This window comes from Paralichthys olivaceus, chromosome 17 (assembly GCF_024713975.1).
Source record: "Paralichthys olivaceus isolate ysfri-2021 chromosome 17, ASM2471397v2, whole genome shotgun sequence".
Classification (NCBI taxonomy): Eukaryota; Metazoa; Chordata; class Actinopteri; order Pleuronectiformes; family Paralichthyidae; genus Paralichthys; species Paralichthys olivaceus.
In genome coordinates, this window is record NC_091109.1 from 14,086,581 (window position 1) to 14,106,064 (window position 19,484).

The 19,484-nt window shown below is 39.6% G+C and overlaps 1 protein-coding gene across 1 annotated transcript in view; it reads right to left on the reverse strand.

Annotated features, from left to right (window-relative positions):
• The window catches only part of reck (reversion-inducing-cysteine-rich protein with kazal motifs), a 65,951-nt gene that overhangs the window by 33,361 nt on the left and 13,106 nt on the right, over positions 1 to 19,484 (reverse strand). Inside the window, exons 2-10 of the mRNA XM_069512756.1 lie at positions 14,159 to 14,217; positions 10,137 to 10,211; positions 5,826 to 5,862; positions 3,500 to 3,585; positions 3,288 to 3,335; positions 2,354 to 2,387; positions 1,770 to 1,967; positions 301 to 565; positions 18 to 191 (exon numbers count right to left, since the gene is read on the reverse strand). Of these exons, the coding sequence (XP_069368857.1) occupies positions 18 to 191; positions 301 to 565; positions 1,770 to 1,967; positions 2,354 to 2,387; positions 3,288 to 3,335; positions 3,500 to 3,585; positions 5,826 to 5,862; positions 10,137 to 10,211; positions 14,159 to 14,217 (976 nt within the window). The remainder of the gene's footprint in view (positions 1 to 17; positions 192 to 300; positions 566 to 1,769; positions 1,968 to 2,353; positions 2,388 to 3,287; positions 3,336 to 3,499; positions 3,586 to 5,825; positions 5,863 to 10,136; positions 10,212 to 14,158; positions 14,218 to 19,484) is intronic.

The following is a 19,484-nucleotide window of genomic DNA, read 5'->3' on the forward strand; positions in this document are numbered from 1 at the left end:
AATGGCAGTAGTCTGACCTGTTGTTGAAGTTGGTGCAGTAGGTGAGGTCCTTGCAGCCCAGTTGGCAGGGTTCTCGGACATCGGCCAGACAGTTGATGAGCTCTGTCTCCACTCGATTGTATTCACAGAGCTGGTCGAAGTCCTGCCACGTCTGGCTGCCCCAGTTAGTGCTGATCTCCTGACACATGTCCCTGTCAGAGCAGAGCACAGACTCAGGTTTACAATCAGGCAAACAACCACAGTTCATTCTCTCTTAGAATATATGGAATATATCTACTGGAAAGTTGTGCTTAGCAGTACCTGCAGAGTGAGGTGTTGGCCTTGGAGCAACAGTGCAGTTTGGCACAGTCCATCTTGACAGGATGGGGGGTCTCTTCTTCAGGTGGAGGAGGAGGGTTGGCACTGCCCAGAAAGCATTGCCACATGGGTTCCTGAGGGAGGGGCTGAGAGCCACACTGCTCGATCAAACCCTCCATGATCTCATGCTCTGTGCTCATGGTGCGAAGGATTCTCCGGCAGGCTACCTGGCAGTGGGTAGCCTCTGCCCGGTCACAGCAGTACAGACCTGGATATGAAGGATGGATGGACTGCTGGAAAATGTACTATAACATGATGGAATATACAGTAGCTACTTCATGTAACAATCTGTCAAGAGCATCTATACTTCCTTCCACAATTTGCCCTCAAGGTATGCAGGCACAGCCTTACCTTTTCTGAGGTTGGGAAACTATTTTAACTTGTTTGTTAGAAATTCATGTTTTTTTCCTATAAATGACAGGAGTCTTTTGATTTGAGAGTTCAATATGTTCCTTAGTAGCGTCTTCATACTAAAAGCTGGGGTCCTACTGTCTTTACCAAGTTAAGTGAAGCATTAAGATGGATAAAATTAGGGATGGATTGAGAGAACATAATATAACAAAGAAAGAAATATTGGGCATTAATAGATCTGTCCACTGTTTTAGGGCTTTTGATAATATCACATGGACCTCCTCAGCAGATGGAGTTGCCCAGTAGTCATGGAGTATAAATTCCCGAATACTTTCAATCAGAACTTTTACATTACCATTGAAGCAAAGTTCTTCAAATGTTCAGAAAAATGAATGATGCATTATACTGAAAAAAATTAAATGTGATGTTCTGACATAATGATTACCAAAACACTATTGTTCAAAAGAAGGCAGTGATTTAATTTGTATTTATATTCTCTTTCTAACATCCTCTGATTTTATGAAACACTGCACAGAATCATGTTTATCTGAAGTTAAGGCCTCAGCAGACTGACTTAGACTAGATACCATCCAAACTTCAAGTGTTTTGAGGGTGAGTATGAGCAGGAAGAGTGATTAGAGCAAACATAAACTGTTTTGATGTTCATGAGCACCTGACTATTGTTTCTACTACAGGCTAATACAGCCTCAAGTCCAACAGGAAATGGCTGCACAAAAGAAAAGGTTTTTCAGCTATTTTGTGGAGAAGAACTTGGGTAGAAAAGCTGTGGTTTATGCAGCAGAAGTGGTCTGAGAGGTGTCTGTGGATATCAAAGCCAACAAATCCCTAGGTCTTGAAACTATTCTGTGAAGGGGCAGGATACAAACTTTTCACAGCACCGCTTTCATCTCCACAGGTGGTGTCTATGATTTTTGGTAGAGTATACCTTTAGGAGAGTTCCCACCAGCTACTGCTGACATATAAAATACATCTGCTGTTGAGAGTTGATTCTATTACTGCTGTAGAAAAGAATCTCCGGTGTAGTGAGGAGATGAACTTACTGTCTATGGGGCTGCGTATGGGGTAGGACTTGGTGAAGTTGCTGACACAGCTGAGCAGCTGAGCGCTGTGACTCTGACAATACTCTTTGACAGCATTGATCTGAGACACAGTGGGTGTTGAGTCAGTCCTGAAGATGGCTTGGCAGTACTCCCTACAGGTGGTGTGACGCCCTGCATAGCTGCAACATGTAGAGCCCACTGAAGGGAAACACACATACACACACTGCATTATTTTTTTAACAATGACTCTATGTTGAATTCAGTGCTCAGACCCTCGAGCAAATAAACACTCATAACATTTCATTATTCTGGCTGAAGCACATCCTGCCAGAGAAATGACATGGCTCTGCTATGGGTGTGTGCATCTGTGCATGTTGTGTATTTACAATATGTGTGACAGAGCAATAATGAGACAGAGAGAAAGGAGCAGAGAAAGAATTCAAACAAGCCCATCTATTGGTATAAAAACATGGTGATGTGCTCCGGAGGTTTATTTATTTGTTGGCTGGAGGGAGGGAGAGAGGAGGTCTGTGAATGTGTTTGCTTCTTCTCTCTTCAGCTTGTGCATATGAGTAACAACTTACTTTCATTTTTGGTGATGCAGCTGTAGAGGGAATTCTAGAACAAGAAGAGAAAAACTGAGGTGAAACTAGACTCTGCTAATTAGTTAACTTCTTTAAAAACTAAAAAAAGTTCATGCACTGTCTCTCCATTTCCTAGCAATTTAGAAGGCTTAAGGAGACTTTATCAAACACTGTAGAGAGTGATGAGCAGTTCAACCAGAGGATGGTCTTTACCTTCTCAGGCCTCTGAAAATCTAACGTCCAGGCCATACTGGATGCAAGGGTGGAACGTCTTGCTTTTCAGTTCAGTGCTAATGTTGTAAGGTGAATTTCCTGAACGTGAGCCGAGCTGCTCTTCTACAGAGTCGGTGTCTCGTCCATTTCGATTATGTCACAAACATAAATATTTAGAACCATTCCTGTACCTGTTTCAAAGCAAAGCACTCTAGCGTTTCCATTCGTGTGTTTATGGTTATGATTGTTCGTATTGCAGGATCAGAAGATGCACAGCTTCATATTGTAGAGTCCTGGCATTTAGTTGAGTATATAGCCCTACTTATATTCAAGGAAATACAGAGTCACACCAGGAACCTCACGTAGCAGCTCTGCAGCAGACACACTCCATGTGTAAACAACAGACAGGCACAAGATGCAACAGATCAGCTACGCAGCCGTCACGTGTTGCACACACACACACACACACACACACACACACACACACCTAATGTGGCTCAGGCGCAATTCAGAAAAGACAAGCAGATACAGGAAAGTCTAATTTCATTAACCATCTTATGGCCCCTTAGATTAATCTTGGGACCCCACTCAGGTTCTGCACAAAAAGTCAGGAACCACAAGTCTATACTTTCAGATGAATATAAAAACAGTGTTGTTTATTTTGGTTTGTTTCTTAAAAAGATAACTTTAAATATGTATGCGCTTATACTGTAAGACTTACCTCCGTGACTTTTTTGCAAACTTTCGTTATGTCATTTTTAGATGTTGCCTATGAGGGAAAAGAAAAGAAAACCAAAGCAGGTTAAGCTCTTGCATAAAAACAAAGTAGAAAACACAGCATAGATGGACCGAACCTGTGCATGAATCAATAAAACTGTTGGGACAGTCATTCTCACAAAGACATATGGACATATTCTATTTAGACTTTGTCACCTGTCTGCATTCCCTGCGACACTCAGCTGAGATAGCCAGCTCACAGCAGCCCAGCCCCACCCAGCCATCTGATTTCCTGGATACTCCTGGAGACAAATCAAACACCAAAGATTAAGCCATATGTGATAAGGATTTAATTTAAGTGGGCTTTCTCACACACTCTTATTTAATGGGCCAACATTTCCCTTTATTAGTAGCTTGATGCTACCATTATCCACTGCCAATATGGTGCATGGTGCTTTTTTTTATTTTAGATCTATTAGAGCTAGTCTGATAAATCAGGAGCACTGATACTGGCTTCATCCTATTGTATGATGGACGATGCCACACACAATGAAACACAAACATGCCAATTCACCTTTAGAATATGTTGAAGGTTGGTCACAATTTTAAGAGTAAAAAACATAAGGGGTCATTGTCTAGATCTGTTATTTATGTAATTTATTAGAGCTTAAGTACTGATGGCCATTTTACGTATCTCGTGGTTTGGCTTGGCAAAATTGCTCAATTGCGCCCTCTAACACAATTCAAACCCCCTTGCTTTAACTTTGCCCTAAATGAATGAAATTCAGGAGACACATCTATTGGAGTCTCTTGGAGTGATACCCTGAACCACAATCACAAACAGATCCTAACCAGAGTTTATACGCCGAAACTGGTCTCAGCCTAAAAAATCAAGTATTACATGAGGCTATAACATAAAAAAAACAAAGGCATCTGTTACAGTGTTTGAGCTCCACTACAGTGATCCTTCACATGAGTGAAGTCAGTCCATTAAAACAGTCCTGTGAGAAGGAGCAGCAGCGGCAGTTGGCCAGAGATCATCGGCTGCCCTGGCACATTCCCTCTCCATCCAGATGGACAGACGGCAGGGACATATTTTAATTAGAAATTGACTAACTTGTCTTAATGGATATTTTTAATTACCAGCCACAGCAGTTTGGCCCATATGGTGAGAGGTGTGTGTGTGTCCTGGAGACACCCACAGTAAAGAGAACTGCTACAAGCCTGCCAAAGACAGCCTGCGTGCCTGTGGACACAATATGGTCACAATAACGGAGCCCGATGCAGTCATGAAACTTTCAGGGTGTGTAGTTAAGATCAATATGAAGGCCAAGTTCAAAGATGGGTGTGGTCCGACCCACAAGTACTAAGTACTCAGGGCTTTAACTTCTACCCTTATAAACTAAAGAAGTCAACTTCTACACCTTTGTATCCCCTGTTACACTAATTATATATAGACCCTAAAACTGTACATACAAGACAGTAGGTTTTTTACCGTTACACCACAGTTTATTTCGAGTTCCAATTGGTCCTGCTGTATTTCAAGTAGTTGGAAAGCAGTGAAATGAGGGACCTATTAATTGAAGCTGGTGCATTGGGGAGAAGTGGTTACACAATCAGAGTAAATCCCTAAAAGCTGTTGGAATGCAGTGAACATCAGAGAATCGATGATATCTCACAGCCTCAGAATCTGAGGGAGGTGTTTTCCTTAACAGCTTCAATCTCTCCCTGAGTCCTGAGCCACTGGCTGCTTTCCACTCGGCAACGCTGGGTCGGCTTTCCTCACAGACTTAACAGCTTCACTTGTACCATTGCTTGTCATGCAACCAGATACACAAAGTAGAGACAGCTCAAGTGTCTTGACAATACTAGATTAAAGGTGTTTCCTTTTTGAGTAACTGTATGTACATTCTTTTTAGTTGAGGACTAAGTCAGGAATTCTCTGGATATCCTCTCCAGACGAAGGTTATTTGTGTCTCCACAATGAATCAATCCATCATCTTTACTATGAGAATAGATATGAGGATTAAGGGTATGCCCATATATGAATAGAATTTCCCATGACTAAAACATCTGGTAGTTTATTCGAAACTATAAGAATCTATGAATCTTGTTACTTTCTCAGCTAAACAGCAAAAGTCCTCGACAAGTGGAACATTGTGGATGTTTGACAAGTGACATAATGGATCAATATTGACTTTTAATTCTATTCAGGCCTCTGATCAACTCCTGAGGAAAAGGTTGCATGTGGCTCCTTTGCTGTTACATGCTTTACTGTGCTTCACAGCCAGTCCCTGACAGCGTCTGTGTGCTGTTTGATGCTGAGCAGGTCGCGGACAGAGAGCACTTTCCATCAGCTGAATCGAAATAGTAACGGTGCAGCTTCTTAAAACAAACGGAGGGGAACTGCATTTTTTCTGAGCTGATTTATCTGTGGGTTTACACATAACACATTTCTTACACTGAATGTTAAGATGTAGAAGGAGGTTTTAATTGACAGGTGAAAGATTTTGAAATTTTAGTTTCAATGTAGTTTTTTTACCTGGAAGTGTAGAGTTGATGCACATCCACAGCTCATTCTACAAGGCAAAAGAGAGGAAAGGGTTAATGTCACACAATATGTCCCAACTAAAAGCTTTTAAAATGTTTATAACCTCAGACCTTGAGCGTGTTGTGTACCATTTAATATTACTCAACAAAAGGTTATTCTGAGCACTGCTGCACAGTAACAATACTCAAGAGGAGGGGAACTTTGCTTGTCCCTCTACTATTGAATAGAATCCAGAGATGGGACAAAGTTATTGTTGTGCAAATCACAAGTCTCAGGTCTTGGGGATCAAGTCCCAATCTCAATCTAATTAATTAGGGTGCATATTATGATGATGAAAGTATTAAAAGAGGCCTTTTGATACAAAAGCAAAGCATTTGCTGATAGATTATCTTGTTTCACATATCAGTAAATATCTTCCTCACCTCACCACACTGTTGCTCGGACAGGTGAAGAAACACCCACAGTTCACAGACATGTTTTGGATGTTTATTCTGTGTTAAAATACCCCAGTTTCAGCAGTCACAGACTTTTCAGCCATCTAAGAAAATTTGTTTTCATCTCTTTTTAAATTTTCTGGTGTTGATTAAATTGATCTTAGAGTTGGTCAGTGCCAACACCTTTGTCTGTCTCCTGTGTCTAATGGACAGAGATATACTGATGGCGACGGCAAAACGCAGAAAGACAGAAAACATCACGGCAGAAGGAAGAAATAGCTCTCCGTGCTGTTATGCTTCTAAAGGACAGTCATTTGTGTAAACCTAATACGTCACTGTTAACACTCCCCTCGTGTTTCTTGGCCGGGGAACAAAGGTTCCCGTCAGCAGGCGTCAGCTTCATTTATAAGGCAGACTGAGAAGTAACAGTGACTTTACATGAAGCGTAGACATGATTTGTGATGAAGCAGGGACCAATAACACAAGAACATGCCAGGAAGAATAATGTTGCACTTTAGACAAGCCTAAGCAGAAAACCATGTCTGTCCAGGGAGCCAAGACCTTTGTGCTCACGTCTGATTCAAATCTCACCATTTCCTTTCCTTTTTTAGTCTCAGAAAAATGCGAATGAATATAAAACATATCTGTGCATACTTAATAAAATATAGAGTGCATAATGAGGTGGGATAATCACACTGAAACATAAAAATAGGGATGTAAACACTGTTAACACAGTTTTCAACCACTGACTTGACACTATTATTCTCTCGTTCATTCCTGATCTTGGAACCGCGAACCCAAACTAAAGCTTTTCGACCTCATGATCTTCCTTGGAGGATGTTCGATTGGTTTAAATCACAAAACCATGAAGCCCATACACCAGTGTTTTAATGATAACATAAACACTCCTGTCATTGTCTGTTCCCTTGTGTATTCATCACTCTCCATAGCCTCGTGTTTTCTCCTTGGTTTTTGACGTTGGTCTATTCCCTAGTTTATGAATCGTCGACTTGTCCAAAACTATTGTGACTAACTTTGCCTTTTTGAACTCTGCTTCCTCTGTGTTTATGTTCCTCCCAGTATTGTTGCAAAACCCTGCATTCGTGAATTAAGACATTTAATTAGAAAAAACATCTAAGTAGAAGCTTCCTGTAAAATGACAAGTACATTTTTTCATGAGACATACTAGTTTCAACATATAGCTTTAAAGTTGGCACTTAACAAGTCCACGGGTGAATGAAAGGAGAGATCATAAAACAAAGATTCAAAACAGGCCTATGTGACAACAAGTCAGTGCATTTCAGTGCATTTGCATCAGTTTGGCTAAATAAGAACAGGACGCATGTTTCAATAATAGAAAACACTTACGACTGCTTATGTCTAATTACTGGTGTGGTTCTAATAGAGTGTTGGAGAGAGATGAGACACACACTGAGCTAGCCTTTCTGCTTTGTAATTAGCTTTGGTGGGAGGAAGGAGGATTGAGCCTGTGCACACGTGTGTGTGTGTGTGTGTGTGTGTGGTTTAACCAGGTGCTGCTGTATTCTGCTCACCATAACCACCAACCCACTTCCTGTATAAATCCAATAGAATTGAAACTAATTTTGTCTTAACATTGACCAAGAGTTAATCACAGGCATCACAACAAGACGTCAGAACGTTACATGTGCTCTAAGTTCAATCAAAATAACATAACAATTAAAACCATAAATAAAACTCAGTCATGACTCATTCAAAGGGTTTCAGCAAGATCCACAGCATCCAGAAGGGGATCAAACATTTTTTATTCAGCCAGTAGATTTTGATCTGCACCAAATCACATCAGTTCCCTAAACATGCCAGATTGAAAAAATTAAATAATAAAAAAAAATCCTGGATCTACCCAGATATTCATTTCTGCACAAAAATGTAATGGGTTCCTCCCTGACCGATACCACATCCTTCCACTAAGTTTCATCTCAATCAGTCCAGAAGTGTTTGCCTAATCTTGCTTTCAAACAAACAGACTGGGGTAAAAACATAATTTCCTTGGCGGAGGTTATGAAGCTCTTCTTACTTGAAAAAAGGAGGCGATATCTGTCCAAAAGCACTGGTCGTTTTCCAATTAACTGCATCTGTTAATCATCAGATTGTTTGCTGAGAATGTTCAATGATCACTTTAATCAACATGAACTGTCCACATGCGATTTAAGTGTGTGATAAGAGTGTGCTCAAGAAACAGAGGGGAAAACCATGTAAACATTGTACTGTCTGTCATTCTGTTATTTTTTTTACCGTTACTAATAATCTCTGAGGCTGCAGTTAAAAAGGATGCATATAAAGGATTTTTTCCTTACCTCTGTCAAGGAGGTTTTGCTTAAATTTGTGTTTTTGTTTCTTTACTGGCAGGATTAGGCAAAAAAATATTTCAGGGATTTTTTTTCTCACAGAAATAATTAAACCGGGGTGCATGTTCACACAACCTGAGAGTTGTTTACATGAGAGAACTGCATGCATGCCACTTGCAGCTGACTGTCTGTACAGATGGTAAAAACTTTATAGACAATAGTGGGGGTGCAGCAAATGTATTCTTTTAATAATTCTTAATTTATTTTGATTGTTTTGTTTTATTGCTGCTTGTGTTTGATTGTTTGTTGCTATGAATATGTCTTGTCCTCTGGAAAAGAGATCTTAATCTCAATGTGATTGCCTGATTAAATAAACGTAAAAAAAATTTTTGCAGCAACAGAAACCGAGTTTATTAGACATGTTAAACACCGTGCACGCATATACTGCTTCACACAACACGAGCCATAACGTGACGCGCACAGTCAGGACATCTGGGTTAAAGCAACGGAACGATCCAGAGTCATGATCCGACATTATTGATTAATAACTAAATTAAACTAACTAAATGTGATTATCAGTTTGTGTGTGAAGAGCAACAGAGACGAGCAGACACACACGAAGGGAAGCCCCATTTATCCAGGAACATTAATCTGAATAAAGATCAGTTCTAAGTGTGATGATTAGAACACATCAGAGGAGCAGAGTCACTTGTTGACCTGTGTATTAATGTGCCTCAGTGCAGTGGTGCTGCTAAGGAGGGGCCAGGCGGGGCGGTAAAGGCAATAATCAGAGTTTGTCCTTTTAAGCTTTAGATGCAGCACACAAGTCTAAACTGAATGAATGATAAATGTGAAGAGCACTGACCACCGCCATAGACTCACTGGTGTCATCTGATTTTTGAATTGAAAACCTTATTTTGTAAATCACAGCACACTTGTAATAACAGTAACAGTCTACTGTATAATACTTTTTAAAGCACTTTCTAAATAAAAACAGAGTTCATGTTTGTCTGACTGATCGTATTAATTGATGACAAAGGAGCCAAGTGCAGTAATAGAGAAAATTGTGGATGTGATACATTGAAATGCATCTGTGTAAATCAAATTGTTGATTGCTGAATGGAATCGTGAGGTTAGTGAAGATGCACACCTCGATTTTAGAGATCGTTTGTGTTATTAAAAGAAGTGTACATTTTTGGGGGGTTCAATATGAAACGACGGCAGGATAAATTATGATGTTAAATAATCATTACAATTTAACAGAATTTAAAATTAAGTCTAAATTGCTTGTTTTATTCCACAGTATAATACTCAAATTTGAAATGAAAACCAATAATAAAGCAGAGAGAGAAACTGTAGCTTTTTTGACAATAAACCAAAGAACAGTTAAGATTCATGCATTGGGACCTTGATGCAGTACAAAGCAACATGATATGATGCAATACCACACAACTGTGATTCTCAGGTCAGGATGTTTATAATGGTTACACCCACACCCGGTCAATATGCATAAAGATATCTCCAGTGAACAGAAGACTCACCATGGACTCTGGACAGTAACTGGGTAACCTTTGAAGGAGATGCTTCAGACGAGACTCACTCTTTATCGTGGCGAGCTGCAGGACAGAAACAGAAGAACATTTTAAATCCACATACAATATGTGCGCAGAGGGATGATGAAAGAAGACTGTTGTATTTCCAACCATCCATTCATCACAAAGACAGGAGCTGTTCTATCATGCTCTAAATGTACCTGTTTGTTTGTTTCATGCTATCAAAACAATTCAGTTTTAGGACGATTTTTGGGAGGAATCAGAGTGGGTGAAATTATTCAATTTACAGCAAACCAGTTTTTCTCGCCGACACCACTTTGAAATTGGAATTTACTGTGCGAAAAACACATCCAGACCCAGGGGCCGCTCCCTCTTTTATTGAGTCATTGGTCCTGATCAGAATCAGCATATTATGCTCACTTTGACCAACGAAACAGTAAAAATGGGACTGTTGCACTTTTAGCCTCATATTATTTTATTTTGCGGCACAGAGGTGTTTAGGCCATGGGAAAGGGTTGGATAATGTAGTCAGATCCAAAACTTAGACAAGATAGGCTCACTTAGACACACATCCACAAGTCTGTGGCGTGCATCCACACACACACACACACACACACACACACAAAGACGAGAGCCTGGGAGAGTGCAGCAACTGCCAACATTCTCAGGCTGAAATCTGATGGCATGAAACCAAGCAAGTCAGATTTACAGCTTCTCTCACTCGAAATGATGGGAGGACCACTTCTTCACTTTTCTTACACAGCTATTACTCGTAGCAGTGTCTCATAACAGTACAAATCATTTTAAAGATGCTTGATGATCTGCCATCACAGTAGTCTATAAAATAAACACAATCTTACACCAAACAACAAACATGAGCCATGTTTTGACCAAAAGTACCTGGAACTTTTCTTTCAGGGAACTTAGGTTCCAAGGAAATACTTTTACCCCATAAAGAGTCCCTGCTCAGGAGTTTACCCAGAGTTTGCCTTTCACACATGCACAATTCAGCGGGAGGTTTTCTGCACAGACGCATTCACAACAGCAACAAATCATCCGCATTATTAAGTCGAGAGGAAGTGCAGCCGGGTCCATGAGACAGAGACAGGAAGTGATATATTAGCGCTGCTACGTAGATCACGTGCTTCCGTTTACCGCACCCAGACACCATGGTCAGCTCTTAGAAGACTCAGACTGTGTGTGTCACTGCTTTTTAACCATAATATATTTATTTTCTTTTTTCATTTTTGCCTCTGTCGTGTGTTAGAAGCGCCATCAACCCCTCGCCCGGTGAATCCAGCGGGGACCCCCTGCTTTGTTCACGCTTTGTTTTCCTGGATTTCTATTTACTTAATACTAGGCGGCCAGGTGGATAAATACATTTGCATTCACACATGCACCTCCTCCAGAGAAAATATGGAGGAACCACCCAGCCCAGTGCATGTCTGAAAGCAGCTCATGTTTACTATTCTACTGCTGCTCTATTTATTTTGCACTATCATTGTAGTATAGTCTCCTTCATTATCACTATCTGGTGGACTGGGGTAGAACCGCTTGTTGTAGCAAGCAAATTTTTCTAGCCTCATCTGGTCTTTAGACCACATTAAAAATACAGGCAAACAATGGTCTGCTGGAACTTTTAGAACTTTTAGATCCTTGAAAAAAGTTCCTTGGACCATTGATGATTGTCAGTTAAAGCTGTTTTAGCTGGGGTGTCCCAAAGCACTGGCAGAGGTTTGCTTGTAATGTTTGGTGAAGCCCAAAGGATTCCTTAGCGCCTGATTGCTGTAATTAAGCAATGTAAATCTTTGTGAATCATAATTTTGGACTATGGTGACGTGCATCTTTTGTTTATCATTATCTCTAGTATCCATTATGAAAACCCATTGCACTCCAGACTTGGAGTTAGTGGAGACCAAACCAGACCTACAAGAAGAGGGAATATTCAATCAGAGAAACGAATGATAATCCGGCTCTGTGTCAGTTGGATGTGTTTCTAAAGGGCCTTATCAACTTCTCTAATACTGCTCTTATATTACATTTAACACTGGTAAAAATGTGTTTCTATTTCACATTTTCAACCTAATATGTTATTTGTTGTACATAGATGTACAAAGATTAACTTCTCTTTAACTTGCGTAAGAGGTTTGGTTTGTGCACCACTGTCCATTCTGAGGAATTGAATTCCCTTTAGGCCTGGCAGCAGGTGCTCATGACGTGGTTTTAATCAAGCTTTCTTGGACCGTTCTTTGCTGGAGCAAATTAAATCAATGGAATGCAGTGTCGATTGACAAGAACTTTACCAGTCCTTTTCCATATGCCCTTACACACCCCCTGAACTGACAGAAAAACACCAATAAAAGCAGCAATGGTTTGTTGGCAGATAATCAAAGGAATCTCCCAATGCAACAGAACGAGTCTGAAAACCAATGAGTCTTATAGGCCATTTGTAAGACTCTCTGTTTGTCAGTATGAAAGGTGAACAAGTGCTGGCTGGCAGACTGACGGACTCTTTCTCAAGAGCTGGGCTCATCAAACACTGCATGCAGAAGAAAACCGCTTCAGTGCAGCAAGGACTTCCAATCGTTTACCGTCAAGACCGGAGAGTCAGCTAATTCTATTCCAACAAGCGTCACTAGCAATTTATTCCACCGATTCCTTTTCTTTGTTTGAAGGTTCGTCAGTTAGTAGAATTGACATCTGTGGTGTTTGGTTTAAATGAAATCCTACAGACATTTGTTGGCTGCAAAGAACCTTTTCAGAAAATGGTGTCTGATAGATCATTATAGTCCAAACAGATTACAGTTCACTTTTATTTAATTTTTTTTATAGAAATTATCTTTCTTATCAGTAATTTAATTTGTCTCCAAAAGTTACCTGCAGAAATGAAATATAACTCGAACATAATCCACTTTTTAAGTCATTTGGAATGTGGTGGCAGTATAATAGATCGTACAGGCTCAATACATTAAATGCTGAAGGAATGCAAAACAAAATAACAGATATTTAGTTTAATTGATATTCAGTTGATGTTTTTATGCCCCATATTGACCCAAATTAGACTTTATTTTGATATTGGTATGATATGAATATATCGTCATATCCCTAAGTAATATCAATCCTTCACATGCTTGGATTTGATAACTTTATTTAAAGTTATATAACATGTACCAGAGAAGCAGCATCAACAAAGGTTTACTTGGATTCATTAATTTAATCAATATTCTTTGAGCTGATTACTACGGGGGCTTTTAAAAGAACCACTCATTTTCTGGGTGTAACCAGGTACAAATTAGAGCTCAAATTGTGCTGGTGATTACAACGTGTGCCTGACACCCACCCCCTAATCACCCACCCACACATTCAAGACCTTAACCACAACCTCTGAAGGGTGTTTTGAGGCCATCACACTTCTAAAAGCCCATTTTCCTTCCTTCTCAGCCTTTTTCATCTTTATAACTCTCTTTTCTTTCCTCAGCACTTTCTTTCTTTTGAGATGTCTGTCCATTTTCTCCTCTACTTTATATTCATATGTCATTTCATGTCCTTTTCTATCCCTGGTTTGTCTTTCTTTGGCTGGCAAAATGATGATGTCAACTAATAAGAGTACAATAAGTTCTATCCAATGACACTCCTCACCCCTCACTCCCCCGCCCCCCGCACTTCAAAAGCAGGAATGAGGTTTGAACTCTGCCTGTTTGCTGCTTCCAGAGAAAAGCATCTTTCACGTCTTTGTCTCTAAAGGACATGAGGGGGGAGAGAGAGAGAGAGAGAGAGAGAGAGAGAGAGAGAGAGAGAGAGAAAGAGAGAGAGAGAGAGCGCATCACCTGCTCCCAATTGAAACAGGGTGAGGAAGAACTTTTCTGCACTTCAAAGAACTAAAACACAAAAAACTTTGCACCACTCTTCTTCAAAAACCTCTATTCATGAGCCGACTATAATGGGATTGGGAATGGGCTTGTGTGTGTGTGTGTGTGTGTGTGTGTGTGTGTGTGTGTGTCTGTTCCTACCTGGTCACAAGCTTCTTTACAAGAGGAGAACTCAGCTGCATGATGGCAACAGGCAGGATCTGCAGACAAATACACAGTTATTTAGCAGCATCTTCATTTGTGGAGATAAAGATTTAAAGTTTACCTTGAGGATGGTACAATACATGAGTTTGTGGAGCATCATTAGGGGTTCATCCTTTGATAAAATGAACATGAAATGTAATTTTCCTGCCCACTGAATACTGAGGTTTTCTGAGTAGCTACAGGTTTAAACTCTGGTGGTAGGTAACATGCTTACATTAAAAAATCGACAAAAATGTGGCCAGTTATTCTGGAAGACACCATTTTATGCACCAAATCAGTTGACCGCTTCATAATTTTATATATTTATACATGTTAATCTATAAATACAACAGAACCTTTTATATTAATCACATTATCATTTTGTTTTTACTTTACTGATTCAGCCCAACGTTATGTGCCATGTGAGCAGATTTCTGTTGGACAAGGGGGTATTCTATTACTGTTCACCCTAACCACTCAACTAGACAGTATCCAGATGATGTAAACGGCTTCCATTAAACATACTGACAAATAAAAAACTGCTGAGCATGCAATTCAACATACAATTCATCGGGAGAAAAGCAGAAAAGCAATGATGTGATTCTTGTCTGCCTTGCCTAAGATACTGTCCAGTTAGAGGTTCATTCACACACAAAAAAATTTGTAACCATTACAGCACCCAGGGGTCTTAAACATAATATATTTCCTCAGTATAAAATGTTGATGTGTGTAGTGGCAAAAACTCCTGAAGTATTTCCCTGAATGGTTTTCCCTTTAACCCCTATTTCAATGTCCTATTGTTTTTACCACATACAGAGTTCGGGTGCAGTATTTCAGACTCCCATTTTTATCACTTACGTAAGTCATATCCTCTTGTGTGAGCAGGAGTAACACAAACATACACGTACACACAGGAGACGTTGATTGACAGCAGGGTTCCACACAACATGTGGTGAAACAATAGGACAATGGGAAATAGGGGGACAAACCCATTCTAACTGTTTTGCCACTACAAGGACAGTTCATGAAGAACTATTAGAAAATGTACTCGTCCTTTCTATAAGGCAAATTCATTTTAAGTTGTATGAGCACCTAACAGTAAGCCAGCCACTGCAGATTTAAGTTTAAAGTGGACACCAGTTGTTTGACTTCCACTTTTCTTCCCTGACCAGTGGGCCTGTAGAAGCAAGGACTGACAGATAATTTCTTAAGGGTAACGTTCCTCCAACTCTGATCACTTATAAAGGTGTTGGCACTGATGTATGTCACAGAATTGGAAATAACAAATCCATGTGTTGTTTTGTTCAGTTCAGTTCAAACACATACAGAGTAGCTGATTTTATCTGGTTAGTCCGGTTGCAGCAGTGTGTTGAGCTGTGATGTGTTTCATTCCATATAAATTTGCTTTAAAAGCAAATCGTTGTTCGTATGGACTGATGTCAGACACAGCAGCGGTTTGATTGAAGATCATCAATGGTACATGCTACCTTTTAGTGTAGAATTAAGAAGAACACGGTTTGTCCACCTCAAAAAACTCCAAATAGTTGTATCACTATAGCTTAGATTCTTTTTTTGGAAAAAAGAACATTTTAATATTTCTACAGAGTAAATTGCTGAGTGAGGATAAAGAATCAAACTATTTATAAAGTTAGACATTAAAACATATGCATTGTCTCAGAGCGCACTCAAAGTTCTACTATTCATAATTATTTCACTAAAAATATCAAAAGTACATCCAGCTGATGAGTCTTCAATTGTCACTTAATTTCCCCTGTCCTTATTTGGAGCTCTCTCCAACCACTGCTGGCAGGCATTATGAGACTTTTAAGAAAAGCCATGTACTTGACAGGCCTGAAGCAGGCAGATGAAAACCATAACACCTGCTTATCAGTGTGTTCATGTGTGTGAGGAAGTGAGACCACTTTCAGTGGTAGTGTGTGTGTGTCTGTGTGTGTCTGGATTCCATCACTAAGTCTGTTCCACTCATTTTAGCTTCTCAGACAAAGAGCAGGCTTTCACTGTGTGTTGGTGTAAATCTGATGTGTATGAGTAGTTATATTAATGATAATAATAATGAATAAAACTAAACTGATCACACATTTCATTATGTATTTTGCCATATTGTTAAAGATCTATTACATTGTTTTGTTGCCACTTGGGGGCAGATGAACAGACATTTATCTGGAGTTTGTGTTCACCTGATAAATATTCACTCTCCTTTCAGCTCAGCTTTGACTTCTCCAACTCTAGGCAGCCTGCTTGTTGCTGCTGTCACATTTCAAAAAGTCAAGTTCAAAATGGAATCTGTTTAAACTGATTTATAAGACAAGATACAATATAATAAATAGTGTAAACAGAATTTAAAGTGTAAGATTATGTTCAGTGAAAACAGATGCATGAACAACTAAATTGCACTGACAGGAATGAATGTTGTACAGTTAAAAAAGATAAATCTGAATCTGAAAGTGCAGTTTAGACTTGGTGTGTGTGGTCTACTGGGAGCAGAGCTGCAGCAGTTGTATAGCACAATGCAAGTTTAACTGAGCAGAAATAGGTTAAGCTGACAGTGAACTTTCATAGTGCCCTCTTTTGGAGCACAAGGCAAATAATGAACTTTAAACAGTAATCTCTGAATTCAGCCCTGTAACAAAAGGTTGAATGTTCACATTTTGACAGCCCTGGTGCTGAGCAGGGAGCGTTCTGTGTTTTCCTCCGAGCTTTTTCACTGAAAACAGCTGCTGGTTATTGAGAGTTGAGTTTGCAATCCAAAGAAATGTTATATAGGTGCTAAAACGAACAGATCTATACGTCTCCAGTTTACAAGAGTCCAAAACGCTAGTCAACGACTGCAGGATTTACACATCTTTTTGAACAATTTGGTCCTCGAGCTTTTCTTGACCTTATCTTGCAGATTTTGTCCGTCGCTGTACTTTGTGGCCTGAATGAACTGAGAACAAAGGAGCTCCCACCCTCTCCCTCTCTCACACGCACACACACACAGCAGCTTTTTCAAACAATGGCAGGTGACATAATAATGTGAGGGAAGGGGAGGGATGATGGAGACCATTCAGTCGTGTACAGTATGAGGCCCCTGGCTGGCTGCTAATGAGCGCTGGCCCCATTCTGGCTCAGCGTACACACAACGGGAACAAGAGCTCCTCCTTTGCTACACGGTTACATTCAGAGGCACTAGCATGAAGTAGACCACTGCATTGTTGCACTTGATTCAGCCGCATTAAACTTTACTGTCTCTTAATACAGCCTGGATGGCCGGTATCTGTACTTGACAGTATTGGACGGCAGTATGTTTGTATCTACATTTGGAATTAAGTGAACTACAGGAAGAACAGTATGTTTCAACTCCTTTTAGAGAATACAATGATTTATGGCAAATGTAACTTTGGGTAATTTCAGTTCTATCAGAAACATAATGTGTATTTTCAAAGCTAATGACTGAGACCTGGGACATCGTTAAGCCTGACGCTGTAGGAAACATGAGTCGTCAGAAGATTTAACAACAAAAGCATTCTGAGTTCACACATTTAAAGGTGTGAATGCTTTCCCCCGCGTTTTACAACACATTACTTTGGATAATTGTCACATGATGTTTTCAAAATCAGTTTTACTTCCACATTGACCAAACTTAACAGAATGCTGTGAAAATCTCTGACTTGTTCACACACTATAGCTCTCTTTTGCTTGCTGAAGATTTAGGTTCACACACTATAGCTCTCTTTTGCTTGCTGAAGATTTAGGTTAGTTGATCTTTGTGTATCAAGTGCTTATTTAGTCTCATAGAGTGACAGGTTGCAACCATCAGAGCTCATTAAAATCATGATCAAATGCTTCAGAGTGAAGGTGTCCTCTGTGGCTGAATACAGCTTTCTTATGTGATCTCTTGGGGATAACCAAAGCCTGTAGGCCAGAAAGGGGCCACATTATAAACAGAGGGGTCAATTATATGTCCAACATTTATGCATATTTAAGTAATTCCTTAGCTCTATAGCTTTGAGCAAAGCCACTCACCATTGAATATATTTAAAAAACTGTTCCTTGCACATAAAAAGTTTAAAACTTCTTGGAGAATTGTCATATTTAATGTTTTTATAATTAGTTTTGTCCAAGACTACTGACAGGACCGGGGAATTCAGGGGCCAATCAGATTTCAACTGGGGCCAGTGCCCCCTGGCTCCTGCCCCTGGATCCACCCCTGAGAAAAACCCTTTTAATTGAAATAGATTAAGGACTAAATAATTCATATTTATAAAATATTTAAAGTTCTTATTCTGTGTCTTATGCACAATGTGCTGCTTTGTGTAGTGATACTGTTCTGTTTTGTATCGTCTCTGTGGTACTTTTTATGGATGTGTTTCGTGTTTTATTGAATCCATATTTTCTTTCCCCCTTTTTTCTTTTAAGAATTTTTGGACAAGTTTGTTATGAGTTGGTTGTCTCATAATTAAAATAAAAACAACCAACTGTGCACAGAGAGAGAGACACTTTAAAACCATTTCAGAGGAAATGCATCTCTTAATTATCTTTGCACCAACAATAAATCAGTTTAGATGAAAAACAAAAATACATTAAATAAGATTCTGTTCAATTCAGATCGGTGGTAGATTCTGTGGCTTTGAATAAAGCAGGCAATACCCACACAAATTATAATATAATTATGAAATTGTTAAATGTGTCACAGGCTGCATTCATCACTGATGCACTGGTGCAATATCTAAATTATCTATACAGATTCTTCTTGGGAATATGCAGAATCTGGGACATGTTATTACGGCTGGAAGATTTCTGACTTGTGTTTTTTGACAAATCACAGTTGAGCAGGCTTTAGTTACCCACAGGTACAAGTCCATGTAGAGAGCAAGAGTTGGAACACATTGACTGAAAAAACATTGGCCATCGCTTATTATTTATTTATATGCATTCATAAGCAAATAGCTGTTAATAGAGATTAGCCAAAATGTCAACTGGTCCTAAAACACCCATAAAAAGTGTTACTGTTTTTTGTTTTGTGTAGAGACACATTCAACTCTTGCAATAAAAGGAACTAGTCAGACTGTAAACAGCGCACAGAGAACAGAAGACAGTATCTTGGTCTGGATATCTGCTGTCTACACCAGAAGGCCTAAAATATTGCCCCTTGAGGCTAATGTATCATCAAACGAGTGCAGATGGCCTGATTGATATCTGAATCACTAGAAATCATCACTTTAAAAGAGAAATCCACCGCTGAAAAGGGGTTTTCACCTTTGACAATACAAACAAACCTGCC